The sequence below is a fragment of the Neomonachus schauinslandi genome, chromosome 14 (assembly GCF_002201575.2).
Source record: "Neomonachus schauinslandi chromosome 14, ASM220157v2, whole genome shotgun sequence".
NCBI classification, from domain to species: domain Eukaryota; kingdom Metazoa; phylum Chordata; class Mammalia; order Carnivora; family Phocidae; genus Neomonachus; species Neomonachus schauinslandi.
Window position 1 is genome coordinate 11,863,046 of NC_058416.1, and position 26,568 is coordinate 11,889,613.

Below are 26,568 nucleotides of genomic sequence, written 5' to 3' on the forward strand. Positions count from 1 at the left end.
TACCTTGCTTTTCTCTAATGGCATTTTGGAAGAAAAGGATAGATTTTCTTATCATCCCTTACCCAGAATTAGCACAACTCCACATGACCGTGAAGACAGTATTTTATTTTTCATTGTACCTCTGCTACCTGCTGCATGGATGACAAATGCGACAAGGATGTCAGGGCTGCTGTTTGGAACTGAGGAATATAATTAGCAGATACATACAAAATACTTTAATGACAGCCCCCTCCTGAATGCCTACACCTGCCGGACACTGTAATAATGAGGCTCATCTGCCACTTGAACATTGATCAAATGTCTCAATGGGGCTTGAAAAATATGTGCTTCAGTTGTCATCACAGACCTGGCACAACCCCACAACCAGGATCAGGGATACTGTGAAACAGTCAACACCTGCTGCTTCACCAAGCAACATTTTGTTTTAGTCAGTTCCACAGGCTTATTTGCATCCTCTTAATTTTCTTATGCTAGAGATTAATCATTCATGAAAATAATAATTACAAAACTCATTTAAAAGCTTCAAAAAAAAAAAAAGGTTCCTTTTGATGGGCATTGCTTCTGAAAGAGGAGAAAAAAATCAACCCATGCTTAAAGGAACTTCAAAGCTGGATGTTCTAAAACTGGGATGGCCTCAATTTTTTTTTTCTCTAGTAAAATTAGTCATGCTGGTTGTCACATATACAATGATAGGTGAGGAGAAGACATGGTAAGTATCTATCTCCAATTACTGTATATTAGTAAGAAAACAGAAACAATTGGTTTATTTTTTTAGATTATACTGAAAAGTGCGATAAAAAGAGGAAAATGCTATAACAAAATATGAAAGTTGAGAGGAATTTTAGAGTTCATTTGGCCAAGTAGAATCTGTTTCATAGAATAACACTCTGGCATCACAAAGACGAGTGCATTTAGCATGCGCTTTTAAATGTTACTTCCATATGAAGAAACCGATTCCTTTTGTGGATAAATCTAATTTTTAGAAAATACTTCCTTATCTTGAGCTCACATGGGTCTTCCTACAATTTCCATCCTGTAATCCAAAACTGTCATCAACTGCATTCAGTATGTCTTCTACCGAATCATTTCGATATTCAGAGAGAGCCACCATAAACACTACAAGTGTGTTCCCGCTCAAGTCAGTGTGAACGGTCCCTCATCTGTACTTCTGACTGTCGCATACTCCTCTCCCTGTCCGTGATTTGACTCTCTTGTGCCCAAGTCATCCCTCCCAGGCACACTCCATTTCAAGATCCTGCCTTCCTTCAGACACCATTCAATTTATCATGATAATACTCACATGTTTGCTTAGGGATTTCATTTTGTTGCAAAATAAAATACTTACAAACCTCTTTACAAATACTTATAAACATGTTTAAATGGCCATTTCAAAATAATTTTCTCATTTTTATCGACACCCACATTCTCTGAAGTAGGTATTGTTACCCTTAGTTTATAAATAAAAATCAGACCAAATCTGTAGTTTTCTACAGATGTGCAAATTAACAAAACATGGTTTCTGCAACCAAGGTGCTTTAGCATGAAAAGCAAAGAGGTATGCACACAAACAAATGCAGTAAAATTTTGCTAGGACTATCATAGATGAATGCACATCTTAAGAAATGTGGACTATGGCCTAATAGAAGCTGATGCACAATTTTACTTTCTGAGGATGGGCCAACTAAGGGTTTAGAAAAAAAACTTAACCCCTGATGTTAAAAGACGGGTTGGTATTATGTTTCTAGGTAATCACTATAGAAGCAAGCATAGAGTTTTCTGCACAAAACTGAGGAAGTGTGAACCTGATGATGTGAGGGTGAAATTACAAAGACTTCTATGTCTTCTGTGTGTTCTGTGGCTTGATGATAGGTGGAGGGAAAAAGTGAGTGACATTAAAATCAGATAGAGGGGTGCCTGGGTGGCTCAGTCCGTTAAGCATCTGCCTTTGGTTCAGGTTATGATCCCAGGGTCCCAGGATCAAGCCCCGCAGTTGGTCCTGGTCTTTGGGCTCCCTGCTCAGTGGTGAGTCTGCTTGTCCCTCTCCCTCTGCTCCTCCCCCCGCTTGTGCACTCTCTCTCTTTCTCTCTTCCTCACTTTCTCTCTCAAATAAATAAATAAATAAAATCTTCAAAAAAATTAAAATAAAATCAGATAGAATACTGAGAGGTACTGACCAGATCATAAAGAGCCTTCTCTATGAGGGCCAAGGTTTAGAGGTTATTCATATGCATTGAGCCCAATTTACTGAGTATAATGCATCGTGGTAAGTGCTAGGAAATCGGTAATGACAAAAACCAGATAAAACCTTTGACCCGTGGGCGTTGTTTCTGATCAGCATTTTAGTAAGATAGTTTTGCGAATAGTGAAGAGATCATAATGTGAGGGACAAGATTGGAGGCAAGGATGTTAATTTGAAACTACTGAAATTCCTCATGTAATAAATATGGGCCTGAATTTAAGCATTATAAGTGGGGCAGAAGAAAAAGTTATGTGGAGTTGAGATTTGCAGGAATGGTGAATGCTAGAAGCTGAGGTTAAGAGAGAGAAAAGTCTCTCAGTTATGTCCAAGTCTAAATGCAGGTTTATCTGTATTCCTTTTGTTTTTCTAATTTGATTTAAAAATATGTTGAAATAGGTGGGTAGAACCATGAAATCTCCTGACAAATTACTAACGATTTTATTTCTCCATGTAGATATTGGTACATTAATCCACAGCAAATGCTATATTTATTTCCACAGCTACAAAAAAAAAAAAAAGCATATTTCACCAAAAAAGAGGATGATACTGCTGAGTTATATATAAGTCCCCCCCATACTCAAGATGAGGAGCTCAAACAAGGGCAAGAATACTCAGAGGTGTGGATTATAGGCCACCTTAAGAGGCTGCCATGGTTATTTTTCACACGAGGGTGGGCTCTAGCAAGGTAGTGAGGATATCCTGCATACATTCATTTACTTTTAAGTTTCTGTACACTTACTTGTATTAGTTTCATCCATTCGTGTGACTGCAACCTTTGCCTTCTTCATATAAACTGATATATTCCCACTCAAAATCTTTCCCAAAATTCAGGCCAGGTTTTCACAGTGCCTGTTATTCATCACTATTTGGATGTTCATGTTTTCTACCAAGGCCTTAAGAATAACATGCAAAATCATTTTTTATTATTCTTCTATATCTGCTTTTGCTCCTGTTGAATTTCCCATTCTGTTGATTCTGTCATCATGCTCAATGATTTGGGAAAATTATTTTTTCTTCCTTATTGTACTCTGGCATTTAGATTTCAAATTCTGCAGAGTTTTTGACCATGTTCTGTCTCAAGTCTTTACCAGTCTTCATTCAACTCTTTTCACACCATCATTCTGTCCAAATTAAACCATATGAAACTATTTGTATCAGATTTTTACCCCTTTCTATTATAATCCTCTTTAAATTCATTTTACCCATAATGGGGATTAATATTCCTAAACACTGCTAAAATCATACTGCTCAAGACCAGTTAATGGATTCCTGTTGCTTACAGAGTATTTTTCTATTATTAGTGTCACAAAACAGTCCTTCAGAACCCTTCCCACTCTGCCCTTTCAGGCTTATCTCTTGATACTTCCCTTCCCGCACAGAGTAAAATGCTACATATGGATTACCCTTTATTCTATAGTAGTATCCCATGTTCTCCCATTTCATGCCTTTGTTCTTGTGATGTTATCTTCAAATATCCTTAGTGAAGGAACAGGTTTTGCCACCCCACAGTGTGTCTCTTTGGCATGTGGATTGTTTGGGGCCAGTTGTTTTTGAGAGGTAGACAGCTTCGGAAGAACCTTTGACATTCACCCTAACCGCCTAAAAGACTTTAAATAGAACCTGCTCCAAAAAGGGAACTATCACCATAGATAACTATAGTACAATGAACTAAGTGTAGTAGACAAGAAGTGTAGCAAGGCCTGTTTCATCATAGCGCTCTCTATGTCCCATTGTCTCTAGATGGCCCAGCAAACATTTGTATCAAACTCCTTCCATTCTTCTTAGGAATATTTTCCTCCCCTTTGAAGCCCCACACCCCTACCCCTTTCTCCTCAGTCCAGAGTGACATATATACCTCATTTTGCCTATCTGAAGAATCTCTCACATTTTTTATGCATATAGAATTAAATTTGATTTTCTTCTGTTAATCTGTCCCATGTCAATTGAATTCTTAGACTAGTCAGGAGAATCATAAACAGTAGAGAAAAATGTTTCCTCCCCAACATCAATAAGAAGGAACTTCTTTTGAAATTTTATTTGTATTTCTCTTATATAGCAAATTCATGACCTTTATTATAGTTTTTATATGTTTATAGTGTATATGTTTATAGGTTTTTTTTCTTCCATTTCCTGAGAAGAGATGCTCACATTGTTTGGCATCACCCATGACTACTAATATTTTTGCCTGACAAAAGATATCCACTAGATATCTATTTATTGAATTAATAATATGTTAATTAATGAGTTTATCATAATTCCAGAAACAAACCTATTACAAATTTACAAAACAGACATTATGTTCAAAATGTATGAAAAATTTATGTAAATAACACATTTTATTATGTGCCTTTGTTCATATATTTTTTAAATGTTCCAGATGTAATAAAAAACCAAAAACACAGAATCAGATCTTTAATTACAGCTGTGTATTCACAGTTACTTTTTTGGTTTTCACCGGAATAGCTTTCAGAATACAATAAAAATGCCCCTTTTCTAAGATCCCCCAAAACAGCAAAGACCTACTGGATATATAAAATGTAAACTGAGATCATAAGCTGTCTTGAAGGAGAGCATTTAGTTCACCTGCCATTCAAAATCTGGTTTAGAATATCCATTCTTAATCATAAGATGAAACATTAAAATTACTTTTCTCAAGGGTTAGAAGTTTAAATTGTGTCACAAGGGAAAAAAGCAAAACCACAAACAACATTCTCTTACTGCCATAGAGCTCTGAGATGGAACGCCAAGCTGGTATACCTTTAATAATTTAACATGCAGTAAAATATCCACATACGGAAACTTTATGTCATTTACTGCCTTATAAAACTGTAAGTGCCCTCTTAAAGTCAGTATATTCTGACACTTTGCTACCAACAGATCTCATGCTGAAATCCACAGGAGTTAGGCATTAAAAATTGAAAGCAGAATGCAGTTCTTTCAAATTGGATAATTGGAAGCTAGTGAGACATCTCAAATATGGGTGTAATAACAAGTAGGCTGCTGGCAAAACATGAGTAATCTGGGTACTGTATTTAAATTTTTAACTGACCCTTTGGCAGACTGAATCATGAAAACTAACCTTCAAAGTAATAAGAGCTTTTTCTTTGCCAATCTTGTGTAGTTGAAAGACTATCAACAATCTGCTATACCAATATTACCTTTAAAAAAACAAATTTTTTCAAAAGACCTCATAAGAACCATATCCTCCTATACTCTTTCCAGTAATTGGCATGTTTTGGGGTGCCTATTCAAGGCATCAAGTGTCATCAAACTTCTTATAAATTACAGTGTAACAGTATGGTCATAGTTGGTACACATAGTGACATCAGGAGAATAAATGATACTTCCATAAAATGTCATTTATTCTTTCCCATCAAGAAAACTATTTCTAGAACTCACTTTTTATAGACGAATAGCTATGTTTCAAAACCAGAGATAACTTTGCTGTCCTATCCCAGTAACTCCCTTGTTTCCTGGCTAATGCTTAAATGTTCTCATTAGAGCATCATTCCTTCAGTGTTGTTTGTGTTCAAATATTAATAGCCCTGAGAGCACTATGCTCAGTTGGTAGATAAAGGTGCTTGGCATAAACAAAGATACTAGACAGACTCCAGAACATTACATTGAGGATGCTCTATCTATTTGTCCAACATATAATTTTCCTAAGGTATGTGTTGAACAACATAAAATCACTGATCAAAAGTGATTTCTAACAGTTAAGACCTTGCGTGTCTAGGTGACGCTTTGATTGAGCAAGCAGGGTTATGGAAAATAAGTTATTTTAGATATGTATAAACTAGTCAACCTTAAAGAAGACAACCCAGTTATACCATGTCACTTTTAAAATAATTGTATTATGTGATTATGATGGAGGCACTGAGAAACTAAAGAACATATATTAATAAACATTTGGCTGTGTTCAAACAGGTTCTTATAAGAATTTGGGATTTCCTTTTGAGAGATTTTTAAAACATAAAAAAGCTTTTCATCCCCCAAATTTTAGTTATGACCTATCTAGAATTGTCTTTCCAGGTTTCTGTGAGTTGGGAGATTGTGCAAGTGATAGTTTCAGAAATGTAGTTTTGAAATATTAACAATTCACAAATTAATATTTTTTCTAGAGTAAAGGAAATTGAAATGCAATTTCAACTGCATTTGGGAAAGAAATCAAATGTGGCAACATTTTAAATAGATATTTACAAATTTGTTAAAATTTGTATCTATTGTGTGTTATATTTGTAGTGTCTCCAAAAAAAGGAGTCACATTAAATATTGTCTGTAGGTAATTACTGTCAAGAAATTCCTTACCCAGAGATCTGATTTATGTTGCTAAATTTATTGATAGGTGGAAATTATGATATTTATGGAAGAAGTGGAAGCTCTAAGACTCTGAATTTTTTTTTGTTCCATTGAGTATAATCTAAGGGTTAACTTTATTTATGATTTATGTGTCCCTATCTGGAGAATAAACCTCACCCTCAGTTGTGCACCCTGCTCCAGCTACTACCTTATTTTTCTCTTTTCTTTTATAGTGCAACTTTCCTATAAAAATATGTTTTAATTTATTCAGTCCACTTTCTCCTTGCACCTCACTTCCCTTGGAATTCCATCCTATGGTTCTAGTGAAACTCTTTTAATGTGAGTTCCCAGCTGCTTCAGATGGTGAAAGTCGGTGACCACTCATTTGTCTCGCCCATAACTGAGCTCCAGAAGAAATCTGCACAGTTCCCTCTTTGCACCTCATTGAAAGAGTGAATTCTTTCATTCTGTGATGCTGCATTCTGGCGGGGGGTGGGGGGGGGGTGGATTTTCTCCACTCCCTCCCATACTTTTCAGTCTCCTTTGCTGACTTCTTGTTCTCTCTTTGGCCTCAGTGGTTCTAAAAACCATCTACGTTTGTTTCTCAGATAGCTGTCTAAACACGACCTCCCTTAACGACAACTGCCCAGTTGACATCGCCCCTCGAGATCTAATAGGCATTTCAGCATCAACTTGACCATGTCAGAACTCTTCAGTTTACCTTGAACAGTTTGAAGACTTCTATTATTCTGTTGTTTATCATCCTCTTCCAAACGATTCTCCACTCAATAGCCAGAGTATTTCTTTAAAAATGAAATTCAGATCACTTTTCTTGCTAAACTTGAACCTGTCACGTGCTTCCTGTCACATTAAAATCCAGTGTGAGCTCCTTGCCTTAATGTCCAGTACACCGTGTGACTTAACTCCTGTATCTTAACTCTGTCCTGGGGCCTCTCCTACTACTCAGCCTCTACCCTTCTTTCCCCTCCTTGATCATCCCAACCTTACCCAAACCTCAGAGCCCAGGCATTATTTCTTCTGCATGACATGTACTTTTCCCCAGATCTTTCAACAGTGGCTTTCTCATCATTAAGATCTCACCTGAATTGGCAGTTTTTCAAAAGCTTTTATTATTGTCAAATTTAAGTTAGATTCTTGCCTCAGATCTTTTTTTTTTCTTCAATGTTCCTGCTTTATTTCATTACTATTATCTGAAATTATCCTTCTATTTATTTCAATTCTGTTTATTCCCCATCCCCCCCAACACTCAAGTGTAAGCATCAGGAAAGCTGGGGCCTTGTTCAGTCTTGTTTGATTGCTGAAGTCACACAACCTTTTACAGTATCTGATAATAGCAGACACTCAATAAATATTTTCTGAATGAACGGATGAATGAATGTTGTTGAACAGGCAGATTTTGCTTTTAGCCGGGTTCTGTTTTAATTAAGAGAAGTTATGAGTACACTGAAGCCAAAAGACACTACTTGAGACATTTATATTCTTTTTTCTTCATTAAACTCTAAAAATTTGGCATAAGCACAAAGAGCACCATAGTCCCTGTGGCCAGGAGACAGTTTCTTGTTCTTGTTTTTCTGCTTTATTTTACCTGCATCATACTACACAAAATAAAAATTATTATGCTACTGGATTTGTTTTTAGATGTGCCCGTTTATTCTGCCATTACCCAATTATGCACTTCAATAAGCTAATTTACAACAAATGTCTTCATATTTGTCCTACCAGAAATTTGCTCAGCCCATGCACATTAGCTCTGATACTTATCATCTCCTAGCTGAAACTTTCATGTGTATATTTTCTTTACAACGATTGCAATGGTCTACTCTGAATAGCATTGGTAAAAATGTGTTACTTTATGGTTGATATGAGGAAAGTGCTCCTTATAAATCAGAAGGGCTTGTTTTGAATGGACATACACAATCATTATTGCCTTCTAAAGGAGCAAGAGACTACAGGAGAATGGGGGATTGACGCGATTTGATTTCTTCAAATCTTTGACACCACTACGTTCCATATCATTGCTGGCAAAGAAAGTGCAATTCATATACTTCTTGTTAGACTCAATTTTTTCTATGGAGTCAAAGCCTCTTTCATCTTTGTTTTCCACAGCTTGAATCTACACACACTGCAGTCTCTGCACATGATCCTGTCTCATCCTCATCCCACAAACATGGTGAGGCACCCACAAGCTTATAAACTGGTATCCCTAACTCAAAGCTGTCTTGTTCTTCAACAAATATGTCTTGAGCTTCCCTCAAAATCCTCTCTGCAGTACTTCCAGAGAGATCAGTGACCTTCCTTCTCAAGGTCAGCAGCATTAACAGCAGTCGAGTTTCTCTGGGCGGCGGGGGGGAGGGGGGCGGGAGGGGGGAAGACTTCCTAGAAAGAAATGAGGTCACAGGCCTCACTCTAGCACCCCCGAATTTGAGTTTAAATTTTAATAATCTCCTCCAATGACTTGTACATACATTAAAGTTTGAGAAGCACTGCTATGTGACATCTCCCTGCATAAATCCTCTAGTAGATTCTCCTGAATTAAATTATTAAGTGAGCTCGCTTATTCTTCCTCTCTGAACATTTCTCTTGAGATTTCATGAGTCTACTTATTTTCTAGCAACACGGGACTGTTTGAAATTCCCCACCCCTCGAAAGCAGTTCCATGTTTCCACAGTTTTGCTTATAGATAAATTAGTGCTACATTTTGGTAAGAAGTGTGGGTGGTTGGCATTGGAGAGAACTGTGTTAAATTCTCAGCAAAACATAATAATATCAGAGCGTTCTTGAGAAAATTACTTGACTTCTCTGAACAGCTGTTTTTTTGTTTGTTTTGTTTTGTTTTGTTTTTTAATCTTAATGTGAGGATAATTGTAGCACTTACCTGGTAAAGTTGTCGCAAGGGCTAAATAAAGCATAAGACATTCAGTCCCAGTGTCTGGCAAATAGTAAGCACACCATAAAGACAGGTCATGTTATGATGACCTCTGGGAAAACTGCTCTCCTCATTCTTTGTGACTGAAAACTATGTGGATGAATATCCTCCAATTAACTCACCCACTTTCACTTGAATTAGGTGTATTTTCTTCACAAATCCTTCATAACTTTTATACCTAAATTATTCTCTTGTTACTGTCAATTTAGGAAATGTGCCCACTTGTTAAGATTCTACTTTCAGAATATGCAGTAATTCATATCTAGGTACCTAAAAAGTGACTGAAGAAGAAGAATGAAAATATTAGCAGTTATTACAGAAACTGCCCGTTGTCTTCCATATCAATCCTTACTGTCATGTCTCCTAGCAGGATCGCCATCTCATGAGGAGCAGTAATGCACTTACCTACAAGAATATGTTTCCTGGCTTTGGGTTCGTCCTAGTGACACAGTTCTGGCCAGGGAGTCCGCTTTCCACAGAAGCAGGTCTCTTTCGTATTTTCCTTCCTGCTTTCAGTGCAGGCCAAAGGCTGCACCCCTGTTGTGACTGCAGGAAGCTGTGAGATGTGAGTCTCCTGTCAAAGACAATGAGCAGAAGAAAGATCCTGAGATACTCATGATGTAGAGACACTTGGCTGGTTCTGGAATGTCAACAGAAAGGCTTCCTGGAAGGCGAGGAGGAAACATGTTTTTCATTAAACCACTATATTTGGATCCTAAATGCAATCAAATATATTTACATATGCACAGATGACATCTTAAATACCGTAAAGTTTATGAAAAAGTGTATATTTGCTGAATTTTTCTGTGTATACACATAATTGAAAAAAACCTTGAATATCCTACACTTAAGTGCTTAATTAGGTATAAAGAAAAAATTCTGTTCTTTAAGAATGTTTTATTTGCTAGAAGATGCTAAGAAGATAGTTCTTCAATTACATTTACTTTTGGATCTATTTTTTTTTTCAAAGTACATCTTTCCTTCTATTTACTTTATGTTTTGAGGGAGGGAAGGCTGTTTAGTATATCAAATATTAAATAGCTAGAACTAATCCATAATTACCTAAAATTGTGTGGGAGTTTTGGCGTGCCTATTTATTTTTCTGAGGAGAGTTTCTATAGCTTTCATCGGCTTCTCAACAGTGTGTAAAAATAATCCCACTTAAAGGAAGGGGTTATTACTCCAGTATTCCATGGCTCAGTGTTACATTCACTTCTCAGATATAAAATGGCTAAATAAACCACATCAAGGGAATAAAACATGATGTATATAATTTTAGAACTTACTCTTCAGTCTCCATCTTCTAAAATGTTCGTATTAAGATTTTTTTTTTAAAGGGAGAAAACTGGAAAACTGGAAAACCTAGATTCTGATGCAAACTCTTCATTTATACATATATACATCAAAAACTTACTTTGCTGATTCTGCTCTCATTCGTCTAAATTTAGACAGCAGTCACGAAAGCTGCAATTTTCCTTCGAAAATTACAAATCTGTAGCAGTAATTGTATCTGCACCTACTCTCTGCCTATTTTTGCAGCGTTCAAAAATATTCATATGGCTAGAGAGCAGGTGTTCAGGATGGCATGTGTTTCATGACTGCCTTCCTGTGCAAAACAAGAACTCAACAGCATATTAAACCTGCACCCAGGTGCGCGGGAAGAAGGGCTTCTCCAATGCTCGGTTCTGTGATGCAAACGACATTCACATGAATCCTCAGCTCTCCAGAAGAGGCTCTAACTCTGTGACTTTGATAGACTGGGAAGGCCATCATTTATCTGTTTCTTTGCAGAGGATGAAATTTACAATTAATATACTTGGCTTATTTTACTGTAAGATTTTCTTTTTCATTTTGCTTTCAGTTCACGCTTTTCCATCTCTGTGGTGTTCTGGGGACGAGTAAGTGGTGTGTCACCCGGCAATGAGGTGAAGCCATGCAGACGTGATGGCGCCATCTTTCAACAGACTACAAACTCCTGGAAGGAAAGAGCCTTCAGTATGTGAATACACCCCAGCAATAGAATACACTGAAAAACTGTTTGTGACTTTAAATATTCAGTCAGTGGCAGCATGTTAAGGCTGGAGATGGTGAACCCTAAGGTACCACACTCTGGAGGAAAATAACATGGCAACAAAGCATCTAGTTCCTCAGTATGGTTGTTAGTAGGGCAAAATGTGCTCAGAAAAAGCCCAGAGACTGGCCGTGGAGAACAAGAGCCCACCAGATGCTCTAAAATAAGAATTCTGGGGGCACCTGGGTGGCTCAGTCTGTTAAGCATCTGCCTTCAGCTCAGGTCATGATCCCGGAGTCCCCAGATGGAGCCCCGTGTGGGGCTCCCTGCTCAGCAGGGAATCTGTTTCTCCCTCTGCCCCTCACCCCGCTTGTGCTCTCTCTCTCAAATAAATAAATAAAATCTTTAAAAAAATTAAATAAAATAAAAATTCTGATCATCCAATAAGTATGATGTCACTATTTAATGACTGAATATGTACAATTTATTAAGATATAAGATAAATATGAACATATGTATATCAGATCATATGCTCTTGGAGCAAGTAACAGAGAATCAGATTCAAACCAGCTTTGAAAATATGAAAATTAACTAATTTTCATAAGAGAATACACAGCTTTAAAGAGAAGATCAGGTTTTATCGATTCAGTGGCTTAATGAAGTCATCGAGCTTCCAGATTTATTTTCCTCTGCATCCACATGGTTGACTTCATCTTAGTCTAGTCACTATGCTTGTTGAGGGATGGCCAGCAGAAGCAGACAGAAATACAAGCTTTTGCATTTGGAGAAATGCAAAATGGAGAAAAACTTTTCCCAAAATATTCAGAAAATTTCCAGAAGTTTCTTTGACCAGGCTGGGTCATAGGTTTTTTTAACCCAAATAAGGAAAATTAGTTTGGGGTTAGTTGGTTTGCTTGTTTTGTTTTGTTTTTGCTTTTCTACTGACACCCACCTCTGGACTATTACAGAGTTTATGGTCTATTCCCTGAGGTACACGAGCTGCTATGGGGTGGCACGGGGGGGCTGGGGCACAGATACATGAATAGGAACATAAGTTGGGGAAAAATAGTTTCAAATTAGTAGACAGAATAAAAGATATGCAGAAAAAAAGAAAATTTCTTCTAGTGAAGTATTTAATGGCAGAAAGCAAAATGATGCAGGATGAAAGGAAAAACTCACAAGTAGCAGACAGCCCCTCCGAAACAAAACAGTAGACTTTATAATAATCTGTCCAAAACAGATTATTTAGAAATAGCAAAAAGGTTTAAAAAACAAAATAAAACAAAAAACACCAAAGACACTTGTCGGTAAAGTGCTAGGAAAAAAAGACCTGTTGCTGAATGGTCTATGAGGAAGCAGTTAATCTGCCCACGTGGAGGACAAGAGCCCACAGAAAGGCACCAGGAACCGTCCCACCTGCCTATCTGCCATCATGCGCTTTCAAAACCTGGTCTTGTGTACCAATAATGCACAGACAGAATTTGAAGACAAAGTTTCTTCCAGCTAGAATCAGAATGGTAGGGAAGGGATCCTAGTGGACCCAGATCCCCTCAACAACCTGGGATTTGAGGCATATCATTGGCCAAGCAGAGCTAATTCTGCCTAATCTGGTGTGTGGTGCACTGAATTTACAGATGTTTTGTTGCTCAGTCCATTTCTGTTTATGCCAGTCCAGCTGTGGTTTTGGTAGATTCATTTCTCTATCCTTTGTTTTTGCATCTTCAGTTAATCACAGCTCTGCACTCCCCCATATATCCATACACCATGCCATATTTTATAATTTTGACTCATTATGTTTTAATGATAAATGTTAATTTTTAGAGAGGCATCTTAAAGAAACAGGGTCTTTAAACATCAGATCTTTGACATTTTTTCATACCACAAAACATGTCCCAAACTCTCTTTCCCCAAAGCATTCACTTGTTTATAACCTAGCTATATTTAAGCAACACTTGCTTGTACTCTTACCTACTATCAAATAGATAGGTATTATAAATTTTATAGTAGTGCTCCTAAACCTGACATTGCAATATGCGAGGCACCCTCATAGTTCTCTACTTTATATATTATTTTTATGGTGAGAATTAAAGCTTTTATGAGGCTGTAATTTTTGACATTACCATCACTTCCTGGGAACTCAATGTTATCCTATTCTACAAAGAGCTAAACAGGAGAAAGAACACATTTCCAAGGTCAAGTGAATATTCTGAATCTGGAAGTGAGAGGTTCCGAGCAAAAAACAAAACAAAATACCTGTGTGTTTGATTGCAAATGCATTTACTACATTAAGGATAAGAAACATGTGCCTAAGTTTGGATAACACAAGTTACTTTTATTTATAAAAACTTCTTAAAATTAAAATGCTAATGTTTGAAATCTCATAACATACTCGATTACTATAAATAAAACCAAAATATTTAAAAAGAATATGAGTCATATAAACCCCATGAAAGAAAGTTACTTAAGGGGGATCATTAAACCCTTAACATAAAATAATGCATGTCGATAAAAAGTAGCATTATTTCATACAAGAAATATGTAGTGTAGTGTGACTTGAGTAGGCACTTTGGGAATTTAAAGAGAGATCTATCAGATGCCTGTCCTAGAGAGACTTCAAACACAGTAATAGAAAATACAGTGGAAGCCAACTGGAGGAACTCTTTGGCAATTTCAAATAAATATGGATTATGAAAATATTGATGGAAAATACAGGAAGGACATATTTAAGGTTACCTTTGTTATATATTATTGACTGACCCATTTACTAGGAAGCTGCTTAAGATTCATCTAGTGGAGCATTGTGGTATAAAGGGAGTAAAAGCTTGAAATCCGCACTTTGTTTCCTTGTACTGTTCAAGAACAAATTATTTAATTTATCTGACATCAGGTTTTCTCATGTTAAAAGTTATCTTCAAAATACTTACCTTACAGCATTGTACTGTATATTGGATTAGTTCATATTTTCCCACCATTTTAAAGAAAATTCACATGACCTAAGATTCACCATTTTAAGGTATATGATTTACTGACTTCTAGTACATTCACAATATTGTGCAATCCTCACCACTATCTAATTCCAGAACATTTCCATCACCCCAAAAAAGAATCCCCCCACTTCCCAACACATCACACTGCATCTCTAGGCAACTGCTAATCTGCTTTCGGTATCTGTGGATTTTTATATTCTTGGAGAATTCAAATGGAGGGGATTATACAATATGCAGTCTTTGGGGTACGGCTTCTTTGTTTAGCAGAATGCATTCAAAGGCCACCCACATTGTAACATGCATCAGTGCTTTGTTCCTGTACATGGGTGTATAATCTTTCATTGTATGGATAAGCTACATGTTAGTTTATCCATCCATCAGTAGAACATATTGATTATTTCAACTTTTTAGTTTTTGAATAAAAGCCACCATGAACATTCACAGACAACTTTTTATATGAATGTATATGGATTAGATAATATTTTAAAAACCTAACAGTATCTGATGGTACCTACTCAAAATTAATTTCTCTTTCCCGACCCCTAGAAAAACTCCACAATAAATTAACGCTCAATTCCCGTGTAACAAGTGTCAGAAGTCGCCATCCCCCATTCACCTCCTTGGCCTACAGGAAGTCAACCACACATTTCCAAATGGCAGAAACTCTGGGCTCTGCAAGCACTCATATCTAAAAGCAATTGTAGAGCCTTTCTGCAGTTTACTTTCTTTTTGATCTCTGATCATTTCCTTAAGTCTGACTATGATTTTTAACTGTGTACAGGGTAGAATTCAGAAAAGTACACTTCAAAGTTTTGTACAAAGGAGAGGTCAACATTTTGCGACAGCTGTAGTTTCGTTAGAGATAAACTGTGTTCAGTGGAATGGCACCTCTCAGGACCACAGGCATCAGAGGAAGGGGATCTGATTTGGAAGGAGGGTATCAGAGTCACAGAACACAGGAAATAGCTTCACAGGGCTTTCAGAAATAGTCAGGAGATCACTTTTAAGAGCTAAATCCTTATGTGAACAGGTGAGGGCAATAATCATCACAGACTGCACATTAAAGAAAATGTAACCCCGCTTTGAAAAAATAGCCTAATGACCCCCGAACATGGTTGTTACATAACAGTTTTCAAGTTTGCGTCCTATGTCATAAGTAGGTGGTAAAATATAAAAGGGTAGAAATATGATGTGTGTTTTTTTAATTCCTTTACTTATCCTTAATCTTTTTTTTTTAAGATTTTATTTATTTGAGAGAGAGATTGCATAAGTGAGGAGGGGGGCAGAGGGAGAGGGAGAAGCAAACTTCCCACTGAGCAGGGAGCCCCACACGGGGCTTGATCCCAGGACCCTGAGGTCATGACCTGCACTGAGAGCAGATGCTCAACCAACTGAGCCACCCAGGTGGCCTTTTTCTTAATTTTTTATTTTTATTTATTTATTTAAAAGATTTTATTTATTTATTTGAGAGAGTGAGAGAGAGAGAGACCGCATGAGAGGAGGGAGAGGGGCGGTCAGAGGGAGAAACAGACTCCCCACTGAGCGGGAAGCCCAATGTGGGACTGGATCCTGGGACTCTAGGATCATGACCTGAGCCAAAGGCAGACACTTAACCAACTGAGCGACCCAGGTGCCCTTCCTTAATCTTTTAACAATTAGCTTTGGCAAAATATGGGCCTGCACTATACATTTCTTTTTGGAGGTGAGAAAAATAATTCCCAATATCTTTATATTTTTCCCTATGATACTTTCAAATTCTTCACTTCCTTTTTTAAACTCTTGGTAGTCCCTGTTATTTTTCTGGAATTGAATAGCAAGCAGATATTTTCAGCTTAAGTCTGTCTTTTACATGACTTCATTAACTCAACTCATTCATTCATTCATTCCACAAACATTTATTGAGCATTGTGCATGTGTGTATGAGGGTGTGTGTGTGTATGTGTATGTGTCTGTGTGTGTGTTAGAGGGACAATGATGAACAGGGTGACGTGGTTCACACTTAGATTCATTTATGATTTTGCCCAGCTTGCTGGATTTCTCCTTGGGACAGTTCTGTTAGTACTCTAGTAAACAAGGATGCCACAACGAGTTATCAAAAGTACTTCCTGAGGGGATGCTTTGAGTCCTGTCCTCACACGTGAACTTTAAAGCATTGCCTACTCCATACTATTTTTTTCCCCTTATACCTACAACTAGGCGGTCTCCAGAACTGTTCTTACTCCTAAACACTGAAATACACTGGATGATTTATTTTTGCTTTCTTGCCACTCCTTGTGTCCACTTTCTTTTCATATGTACCCTTCTGTTTATATGTACCTATTCACAACTAAGGACCCTTTTTGACTGATTTATTACGTTTGGATTTGGGGGATAGTCCCAAGTAATATTTTCCTTTTGAAAAAAAAACAAAAAACAAAAAACGATGTGAGAATTTTACCCAGTGGTCTAAATATATTGCAAACAAAAGAATGAAGGGGGAAAATTGGAGGGGGAGACGAACCATGAGAGACTATGGACGCTGAGAAACAAACTGAGGGTTCTAGAGGGGAGGGGGGTGGGGGATGGGTTAGCCTGGTGATGGGTATTGAGGAGGGCACATTCTGCATGGAGCACTGGGTGTTATGCACAAACAATGAATCATGGAACACTACTTTAGGAACAAATGCTTTAGACAATTGGACATCAAAAACTAATCACGTGGGGCGCCTGGGTGGCTCAGTCGTTGAGCGTCTGCCTTCGGCTCAGGTCATGATCCCAGGGTCCTGGGATCGAGTCCCGCATGGGGCTCCCTGCTCGGCGGGAAGCCTGCTTCTCCCTCTCGCACTCCCCCTGCTTGTGTTCCTGCTCTCGCTATCTCTCTCTGTCAAGTAAATAAATAAAATCTTTAAAAAAAAAAAAAAACTAATCACGTAATGTATGGTGATTAACATAACATAATAATAAAAAAATGCAATAAAAAAAAAGAAACCAAAATCAGAATCATGTTACCTTTGCCATTGATTGCAAAATAAATAATAAATCAACCTCCCTTCATCTGCTCATATCTTGGACCCCCTTGCATTAAACCAGTGTCACCTGTGTAAGTTACAACAACCATTTTCATGAGCTATGAGTATTTGTGAACTGCACCTAGGAATAACACTCCATTTTGTCCATGTTGATCACAGGCATTTTGATTAAGCTCTATGCTGTTTTTAAATTTATTTATTTATTTATTTATTTGACATAAGGTTACATACCCTCTGGATATCTTGCTACCTAGTTGCACCCTACATTTGGCTTGGGATCCCACAGCTCCACCTACCTTACGTGCTGGCTTAATTGGCCATGATGTATGACTTTCTATTTATTACCTGTGCCAATGCTTCTCTCTACTGGCCCAGATGAGACCAAATGTGATTCCTTTTCAAAGGATATGCAGTAATTCCATGAAACATATTTCCAACTGAACCTCTCATTTGTTTAAAGCCTGCCCCTATTTTAATTTGAGAAACACATGCCCTGTGTTTTAATTGGTTTGGTGTTAGCTTGCTGGTTTTTTTTTTTTCTTCAAATGCTTTAGACAATTGGACTCTTGCTTTAGTATAGTGTACATAACTGAGATCTATTCAATACATTTCTTAGCTCTTTATCCATATTGTTTTGGGCAGAAACTGTAAAATATTTGCATCTGAGTTATTCCTTGTCAACATGAAGCATGGATCTGCAGATAAGATGCAATGAGCAGTACAGTTGGAAACATTTTCTATACATTTGCATATAATCACATGCATAGGAAAATGTATATGTTTAATCATGTGCTGCAGAGCAGAATATATTGATGAAATATGTCATCATGCTTGTTTTCTACTCAAAAACTTAAGGAAAATACGAACTGTTCTCAGATTCCCATAATATTTGAGGAAAATCACACACCCTTTAATTGGCAATAATTGAAGTTAGCTTATTCGGTTTTAATTGATTCGTCCATTTAACAAACATTACATCATTTATCCAGCAATTCTGACAAAATTGGGAATGAGGTGAGATATCATGATGAATGAGACAGAGACCCCTGTCTCGGGAATCTTAAAATCTGGTGGAAAAACAAGATAATGAAAAATAAACTAGTGGAAAATTATAATTCCCTGTGGTTTTCTAAGAAATTTGTGCATGATGATATGGGATCTTCGAGGGGAATAATTGTGAGTTGTTCAGCATCAAGCTAGAGCATCAAAAGAGGGAAGTCTTCCAAGATGTACTTCATGGCTCTTGAAGGACAAACATGAATTGGTCAGGCTACAAACATTGCCCAACGAGTACACATAATTAGAGGGAAGAGGACATAATGAATACTTTGGGATGGCACATTTAAAAAGAGAGTTCTGATAGAAGTAGGGAAAACCAGAAGAATATAGTGCTATCCAAGTAAAGGAAGAAGAATTTCAAAAAGGGAGAAGAGGTAAACAGGGTCAAATGATAATGAGAGTTCAAATAAAATAACACTGAAAAGTGTCCAGTGGTCAGTTTGAATGTCATTCGTGACCACTAAGAGGTCTGTCAGTATAGCGGTTGCTAAATAATCAGACTGAGGTGGGTGGTCTGGGAATTGAGGTTATGAAAACATAAATGAGACCCCAGAGCAGAATTCCTTGGCATGAAAAAAATATGTAAAATATTCCATAGTGATTCAGAATCTCTCTTCTGTCTCCCAGTTTCTGCTGAATGCTAGAGTTTTCCATTTTAAAGCTAAAATGGGTTTGAAGCTAAAACAAGAGTTGATGTCACACTCATCCCAGGGAGAACACTGAACCGAACACATCCTACTCTGTGTTGGTAACAGATGCTTACAAAAGGAATCTCTATGGAAACTCGTATAGTATAGTTTGAAAAGACAAAGAAAATCAAAAGAAGACTTGCTTAGTTCGAATTTCTGGGTTCTTAGAAACATTTTCATTTCATTTGGCGCAAGCTTATTTTTTATGGCAAAAAAATGATTTCCTCTTGCAGTTATTCTTAGTCTACTCTAGACCTCTGGGTACTTCTCATAGTTCAATTTGTGTAAGTTAAGTTTACTGACATACTTAAATTAGGATGATATAATTGCTCCTGAAAATCAAGCTCTTTACCTTTGACTTTAGTTGTTTTCTTAAAATCTACCTTAGTATCTGTCCTCAGTCAAGAGAAAGATAACAACTTCATTTCTTGGTCTGGATTTCTCCAAACAAAGTCTTTTGGTTCCACAGAATTATCTACAGGAAGAGGATTGCTCATTGCTTGCTGCCCAAGAGTGGTATTCTGCTCTCTCAACATGATAGGCCCTGGCCAGCGCAGGCATTCGCCTATGCTCAAAAGAGTCGATCTTTAGCACAAACAAACAAACAAAACACTTGTGACCATTATATAATGAATCCTTGCCATCTGAAGAATTATTGGGGAACACCGGAATGTCAGGCTATTTCTATGTGTGATGTAGTTTAAGATATATATATCTATATATAGATATGCCATTTTAAATAGGAGATTTTAAAAATCATTTTTTTTTAATTTTGCTATGGGCATGGTACATAAATCTAGCAATTTAAGAAATCTTCTGGTAGATATTAAAAAATGATAACACTCATCATTACATCATTATCTGCTGATGTTTCCTTATTTTAATACTTATTTATAACCATAGCTTCTTTATTATAGAGACAGGTGCTTATCACCTTTAGGCACCAAGTGCCTAATACAGCCCCTGGCATATAATGGGCATCAATCAATGTTTGAACAAATTAATGTATAAGCTAAGAAAGTATTGCCAATATTTTTTTGAACCAGTAATATGTTTTAGAAGCCTGAAAATTTTGATTCTACTCACTCATTTGCTTTAATCATGAGTCAGGACATTCATTTTTTAAACATAAAACATTTATCCTTACTAAATTCTTCCCATGGCACATACGGCTGTCGATCACTGAAGGTCAAAATCTTACCCATTTCCGAAGAGGGTGAAAGAGAGGCTTTCGAAAGTTTGATTTCCATGTTCAGTTTGGTCTATATTTTTCCTTGAGTCTTCCTTACAAAAAGTTTCACTCATCCCCAAACTCAAATTGAAATTGTATAACCTGTTAATGCTTCATTTAGTTTATGGGTTCAGTGTCTGTGCAGTTGCTTGAATGTCGGCTTGCCCTTATAATTTTTTTTTTCTCCTGCATCAGTGTTGTCTCTCTTGATTGTTACTGAGGATTGCATCTGTTTTTCTTTCTGTTCAGCAAAGATCACTTCTGTTCTGAGCTATAGCCCAAAGCCAGAGTCTGATTCTTGGAGCAGGTAGTTAGTTTTGTTATGCTTCAATCAGCTCAAAGGTGTGTGGCCTTGCACTTGCCAATGAGGGTGCAGAGTGGGCAGAGTGGAAAGAAAAAGCACTTGCCCTTGTGAGTGTTCTCCGGCTCTTCTGAAGATGAGGGCAGAGCTGCAGTTTCTTTGAAATCATGTAGTTCTCCTTTAGTCTCAGGTTGTTAAGGGAAAATTATGTAAGGGATAGCACAGGTAAGGCATTTTGCAATTGTCCATGGTTTTGAAGTTATGTTAACTTCCTTAAAAACAGAGATGAATTTCTTAGGTCATTCTAACTGATCAGTTCTTGTTGTTTCCACAGAACCCTCTCCCTGCCTGTAATTAGGAGGAAGCTAGACATTCTAGACAATTCCATGCCCTCTTAAGGATTAAGAGCCAAAACAGCACAAAATAACTGCCTCTGGTTCATAATTTTAAACTTTCTAGCCAATTTATTAAAATCAAGGGAACTTAAACCAAAAAAGACCAAAAATACATTATAAATCTATTGCTAATATTTTCTATGGAGAGGCACAGATTGTTGAAGACAGATCTCATTTTGCTGTAAGACCAAACTTAACAATCTGCTTGGATAAATCCCATAGCAGACAGCAGCACATACTGAGACCTGGGGGTGCTTGCACTTCTTCTGTTAGACTTGATGAGCCCACACAGAGCCTGTCGAGCCTGTTGAGCCGTAATTTTGGCTTGAACCCACAGCTGTATCACATTCTCTCTTTCATCATCACATCCTCCCACTGGTCATATTTTTACTTGCTTCTCCTCGTCTCCTTTGGCCAAATGCCTTCATGTACGCACAGGTACTTAATCAATGCTTCAGCATGATAATGATTTATGGTGTTGTGGTCATTTTTTTTCCCCGGCCTTAATGACCACTAGCAGGTAAAACTAAATCAATAAGTACTTAGCATCTGTGGAAACAGAAGGTATTTGCTAATCAGTGTGGTTTTGAGGTGCTTTATATTTCAGTAAACTACAGGGTAACAAAGGTTACTACTACTTTCGCTTGATTTATGTTATGTCAAAAAAGAAATGCTAATTTTAGAAGGTCTCTCTGTTGTCCTGAAGGCCATAATCTAGAAGGTATGAGAAGCTTAAATAGCAGATTTCCTTCTTCCTTCCTCTGTAAGCTATTCATTCTAGATTTGCTCTGTAACTGCCCTAGATCACACCCTGACTAGCGGTGGTGATAGCTCTTTTTACTATGTCAGCTCTCTGTTAACTTCCCATTATAGCAAAGCAGCCCAGAGTTCAACTAGGGAGGACATCAATCCCACGGGAATGGCACCGTGTTACAGGTGAGAGGCACCCTTCAGGCAAATGGGTTTTCATACAACAAGATGTTTAGACACATCAGATTTTGATAGCAACTGCTCGTTATTCTGTCTATATTGTAACATAGAAAGTATTTTTCCAGGTGATTAAAATTTCTTCAAAAATGTATAAAATATGTGTGCTTGTCAATTGTAATTTCATGCATCCACATGCCCTTGGAGAACACAAATTAAGAAAGATTTTATTGGGGCGCCTGGGTGGCTCAGTCGTTAAGCGTCTGCCTTCGGCTCAGGTCATGTTCCCAGGGTCCTGGGATCGAGCCCCACATCGGGCTCCCTGCTCGGCGGGAAGCCTGCTTCTCCCTCTCCCACTCCCCCTGCTTGTGTTCCCTCTCTCGCTGTCTCTCTCTGTCAAATAAATAAAATCTTAAAAAAAAAAGAAAGATTTTATTTTTAAGAATGATTACTTCTTTAATGTGTATGTATTTGTCACCTATGATTATTTGTGTAGACAAGATAGCAACTGCATATAATTATAGCTGTAATTGACCAATTATGGGTCAATTAGCCAATCTTGTGTGGAACTGGATATTTACATTAATGAGGCAAAGTATTATATTTTCTAAAATAATTTACTTTCTTAAATTTCATTAGATATTTTAGATGATAATTTTAAATACTAAAAGTAGATGATGTATTTTTATTTAACAAAAATAATTATCAACTTATATATATACACACACATATATATACATATTTACCATTTTAGAGGAAATACTACTACATAGCCCTTAGAGATTAAAATTGAGATAGAATTTGAAAATTTATTAGCATGAAATAAAATATAATAAACATGGCAAAAAGAATAAAAATGTACTTTTATTATATTTATGTTTGCATGTGTATGGATACATACATATGTATGGATCAATCGGAGCTAAATATTTTTTAAGATTTTATTTATTTGTGAGACAGAGAGAGAGAGAGCAGGGGGAGGAGCACAGGAAGAGGCACAAGCAGCCTCCACACTGAGTGCAGAGCCCCACGCAGGGCTCCATCTCAGGACCCCAAGATCATGACCTGAGCCAAAACCAAGAGTCAGATGCTCAACCGACTGAGCCACCCAGGCGCCCCAGAGCTAAATATTTAATAAACATAATTTAGAGGACCAGAAACATGTCTGTGTATTTTTATTCCTTCTCTCTAACCACATGGGGGCTATATATATGGTGACTCTCTTCTAATATCAAATTTCCTTTTAAGGTCATTTGAGAACAGGATAGATTTATTTCATAGGACAGCCTCTTTTAGAAGGACACATTAAGTGCTTCTGTGAGCCTCACACTTACCACGGGAACCATTTCTTCTCATAGCTTAACCTACATGTGAATTTCATGTAACACAATATATGTGCCATTGTTATCATTGATGATTTTATTAGTATTGTTGTCTTTTGTTGCCTAGAAATGTGTGTAGTTGAGATAAAATTATGTGAATTTGTTTTGTGAAAATAGTCAATATTATCAAAGGTTCAATGGATTTGTCATCTGTATTTTTAAGAGTTGATACTTTAGAGGGCCCTCTTTTTCTACAAACATGGTCTGTTAGTATTTCAGTTATCAGCCATTATTTCACGGAGATAAATCAAACCTTTTATTTTTTCAGAAATTCTCTCTGCTGATATGCATTCATTCTGAATAAAGATATTTTCATGTTAAAAGTTAAGCTTACTTTCAGTTTCTATACCTTGGGTAACATGAGCAGAGTAAGAAAATAGTTTAAAAATAATTTCTGTTTTGCTCTGTCTCAGTATGTCTTTAGTATCTATATCAAACACTATCAGGAAACAGATCAGTAAATACTATGAAAAATATATGCGAAACCCAGCCCACATGCATATCGAAGTCCAATTTTGAAAGCAAAGTTTTCACCAATAAATGATAAAAATTTTGAATTAGAGTTCTAGAAGAAAGCATAATACGACTAAATTAAACTCTTGTTGAATTCACATTAGTAAAAGGTTAAAGGTGAGTTTTAGGATATCATTATTGCCACTGGAACTTATGTGTGAGAATGGTGTTTTTCTGGTCAGTGTTTTTATTTCTACTGTATTGTCTATTACTAAAATCAGTCCTTTGTTATAGACTTTTTCTTTTTTTCTTTTTAAGTCACGGACACCATTAGGTCAATGTAGTACCTGCCTTCTCATAATGACCTTATATATCTGTATCTAGTTATGTCAGCAACAGCCTTTTGACTATCTAGAGCCACCTATAGGGAGTGATACAATGACTGGAAGCAGAGTATCACCTGCTTACATACAGTAATCTATCTCCTATATCTAGTTCATTGTCTCTAGTCTGCAACAGTTCAGCGTGTGATTTGACCTTGGCCCCTTACAGGTGCAACAAGGGGTTTAGATCATTAATTTCTCATCCTGGTAAACCTGCTCAGGTGTCCCTACCCTGAAGAAACTACAAACAGATAGTAAGTCAGCAGACAGGTAGAGAAGCTTGATGGGGTGCTCAGGGCTTCTTACTCTTGAATGTGTGCACAAATCACCTAAGAAACTTGTTAACTGCAGATTCTGATTCAATAGGTCTGGGCTGGGAGCTGGGATTCTGTGCTACCAAGATCCCAGGTTATGCTGATTCTGCTGGTCCAAAGGCCAAACTGATGAACAAGGGAGATCACTGGCATGGATGCCGGAGACCAAACACAGTTAGACCTCTAAAGGTAATTCCTGATCCACAAAATACAAATGGTTCTCATATTAAGACCTCTAAAGTATTCATTTGTCCCTTCGGATGTGCACATTTCTTCACTGGGCAATACTACCACTTCCACAATGTTGGCATATAAGACCCTCTAGGTATTTTGTTCTCAGATACATGCTTTATATTGCTGGAGTTGTGCACTTTTCATTTATGTTTACCTTTCCTTATTCTACAAGTGGAGACAACTTAAAGGGAATAAAAAGAATTAGGAATAAAACAGAAAATTAGAATATGAAGTCTAGATGGTGGCAATAGAAATTTGTTGTTTATTTTATTTAATTTTCTAGGCCATATGTCAATAAATAGATTTTTTATTCTCACTGTCTCACACATACTTTTATTTATTTAAAGATTTTATTTATTTATTTGCGAGAGAGAGAGGGATTGCGAGCACAAGTGAAGGGCAGAGTGTGGAGGGGCAGAAGGAGAGGGAGAAGCAGATTCCCTGCTGAGTAGGGAGCCTGACGCGGGACTCGATCCCAGGACCCTGAGATCATGACCTGAGCCCAAGGCAGAAGAAGCTTAAATGACTGAGCCACCCAGGCACCCCTCACACATACTTTTAGAAAGAATTATGGCACTTAATCTCTTTTGAGGTGTTATTAGAAATGAAAAGAGCATGCATAACATAATGCAATTACATTTCAACTTGGAATCCTTACGGAAACTGTCATTAGAATACTCATTATTGTTAAAATTTACAAACATGGAAGGAGCTCAGAATCAAAAGAGAATGCAACAAGAACACCTCTGGTTTAAAATTCACTTGTGAAATTTTTAGGAGAGTAATTTACCTTGCATGTTTTAGTGTCCTTATGTGCCAAACAGAAATAGTAACAGCTTGATCTATCCCACAATTTTGCCAATAGGATTATTATAATGCAGGTGACCTTTCTATACAATAAAAATGTGTGTGTATGTAGGTATGTACGTATGCAGTAATGTTTAGCCTAATCTTATAAAATTCTGATTTCCTGATTGAAGTTATGTTGCCAATGAAATAATTAAGATGTAACTCATTGAACAATTAATTTAATCTACATATTTTGCATTTGTATTTGTAACTGTTAAAAATAAGACTTTATTTGTAATATATATCTATTTAAGGTGGTCTTTTTTTGCACTTTATTTCTTAAAAAAGGAAAATTTCATGTGTACTCACAATTTCATTATGTCTCGAGAAGATGTTTTGCCTTTAAAATAGTTGTTAATAATTTATATCAAATAATGTTTTAAAATATTAATTACAGCCATTAGCTTACTTAATAAAAAAATTGAGTCCCAGAAGTAATAAATAACCAGAAACCACAACTACTATCTTTAGCTTAACCCCTCTTGAGGGCTTTGGTTTATTCACTGAAAGCAGAGGGTGCTTTCAAGGCTCAACATTTGCTTTGGGTAATAGGTCCATGGGGTAGGTCTCACTCACCCTGTAGAAAACATGATTTCATGCTGATTGGGTGACCTTTGTCAAAATGACATGAGGACTATGGCTTTTTAGTTGAGAGAAGTTCTTTTTGCACCACTGTATAGACAAAAGAGTGGATCTCCAGCTAAATATTCTTCCCAATCAACTTCTTTCAAAAAAGGGTGTGTGGGGAAATCATGAAGTAGAAATGAGGAGGGTGGACACAGTGGGACAGAGATGAGAATATCACATGGTGCCCTCTATGCAAATGGCTGGGGAAAATCACTTAATGGCTCCAGGCCTCA

The 26,568-nt window shown here is 37.0% G+C and overlaps 1 protein-coding gene across 1 annotated transcript in view; it reads left to right on the forward strand.

The window, feature by feature from the left end:
• LOC110577016 (homeobox protein MSX-2-like) overlaps nt 1–26,568 on the forward strand; it is a 64,314-nt gene that overhangs the window by 9,991 nt on the left and 27,755 nt on the right. The window contains 2 exon segments of the mRNA XM_021686245.1: nt 11,347–11,480; nt 24,663–24,814. Coding sequence (XP_021541920.1) covers nt 11,347–11,480; nt 24,663–24,814 — 286 coding nt within the window.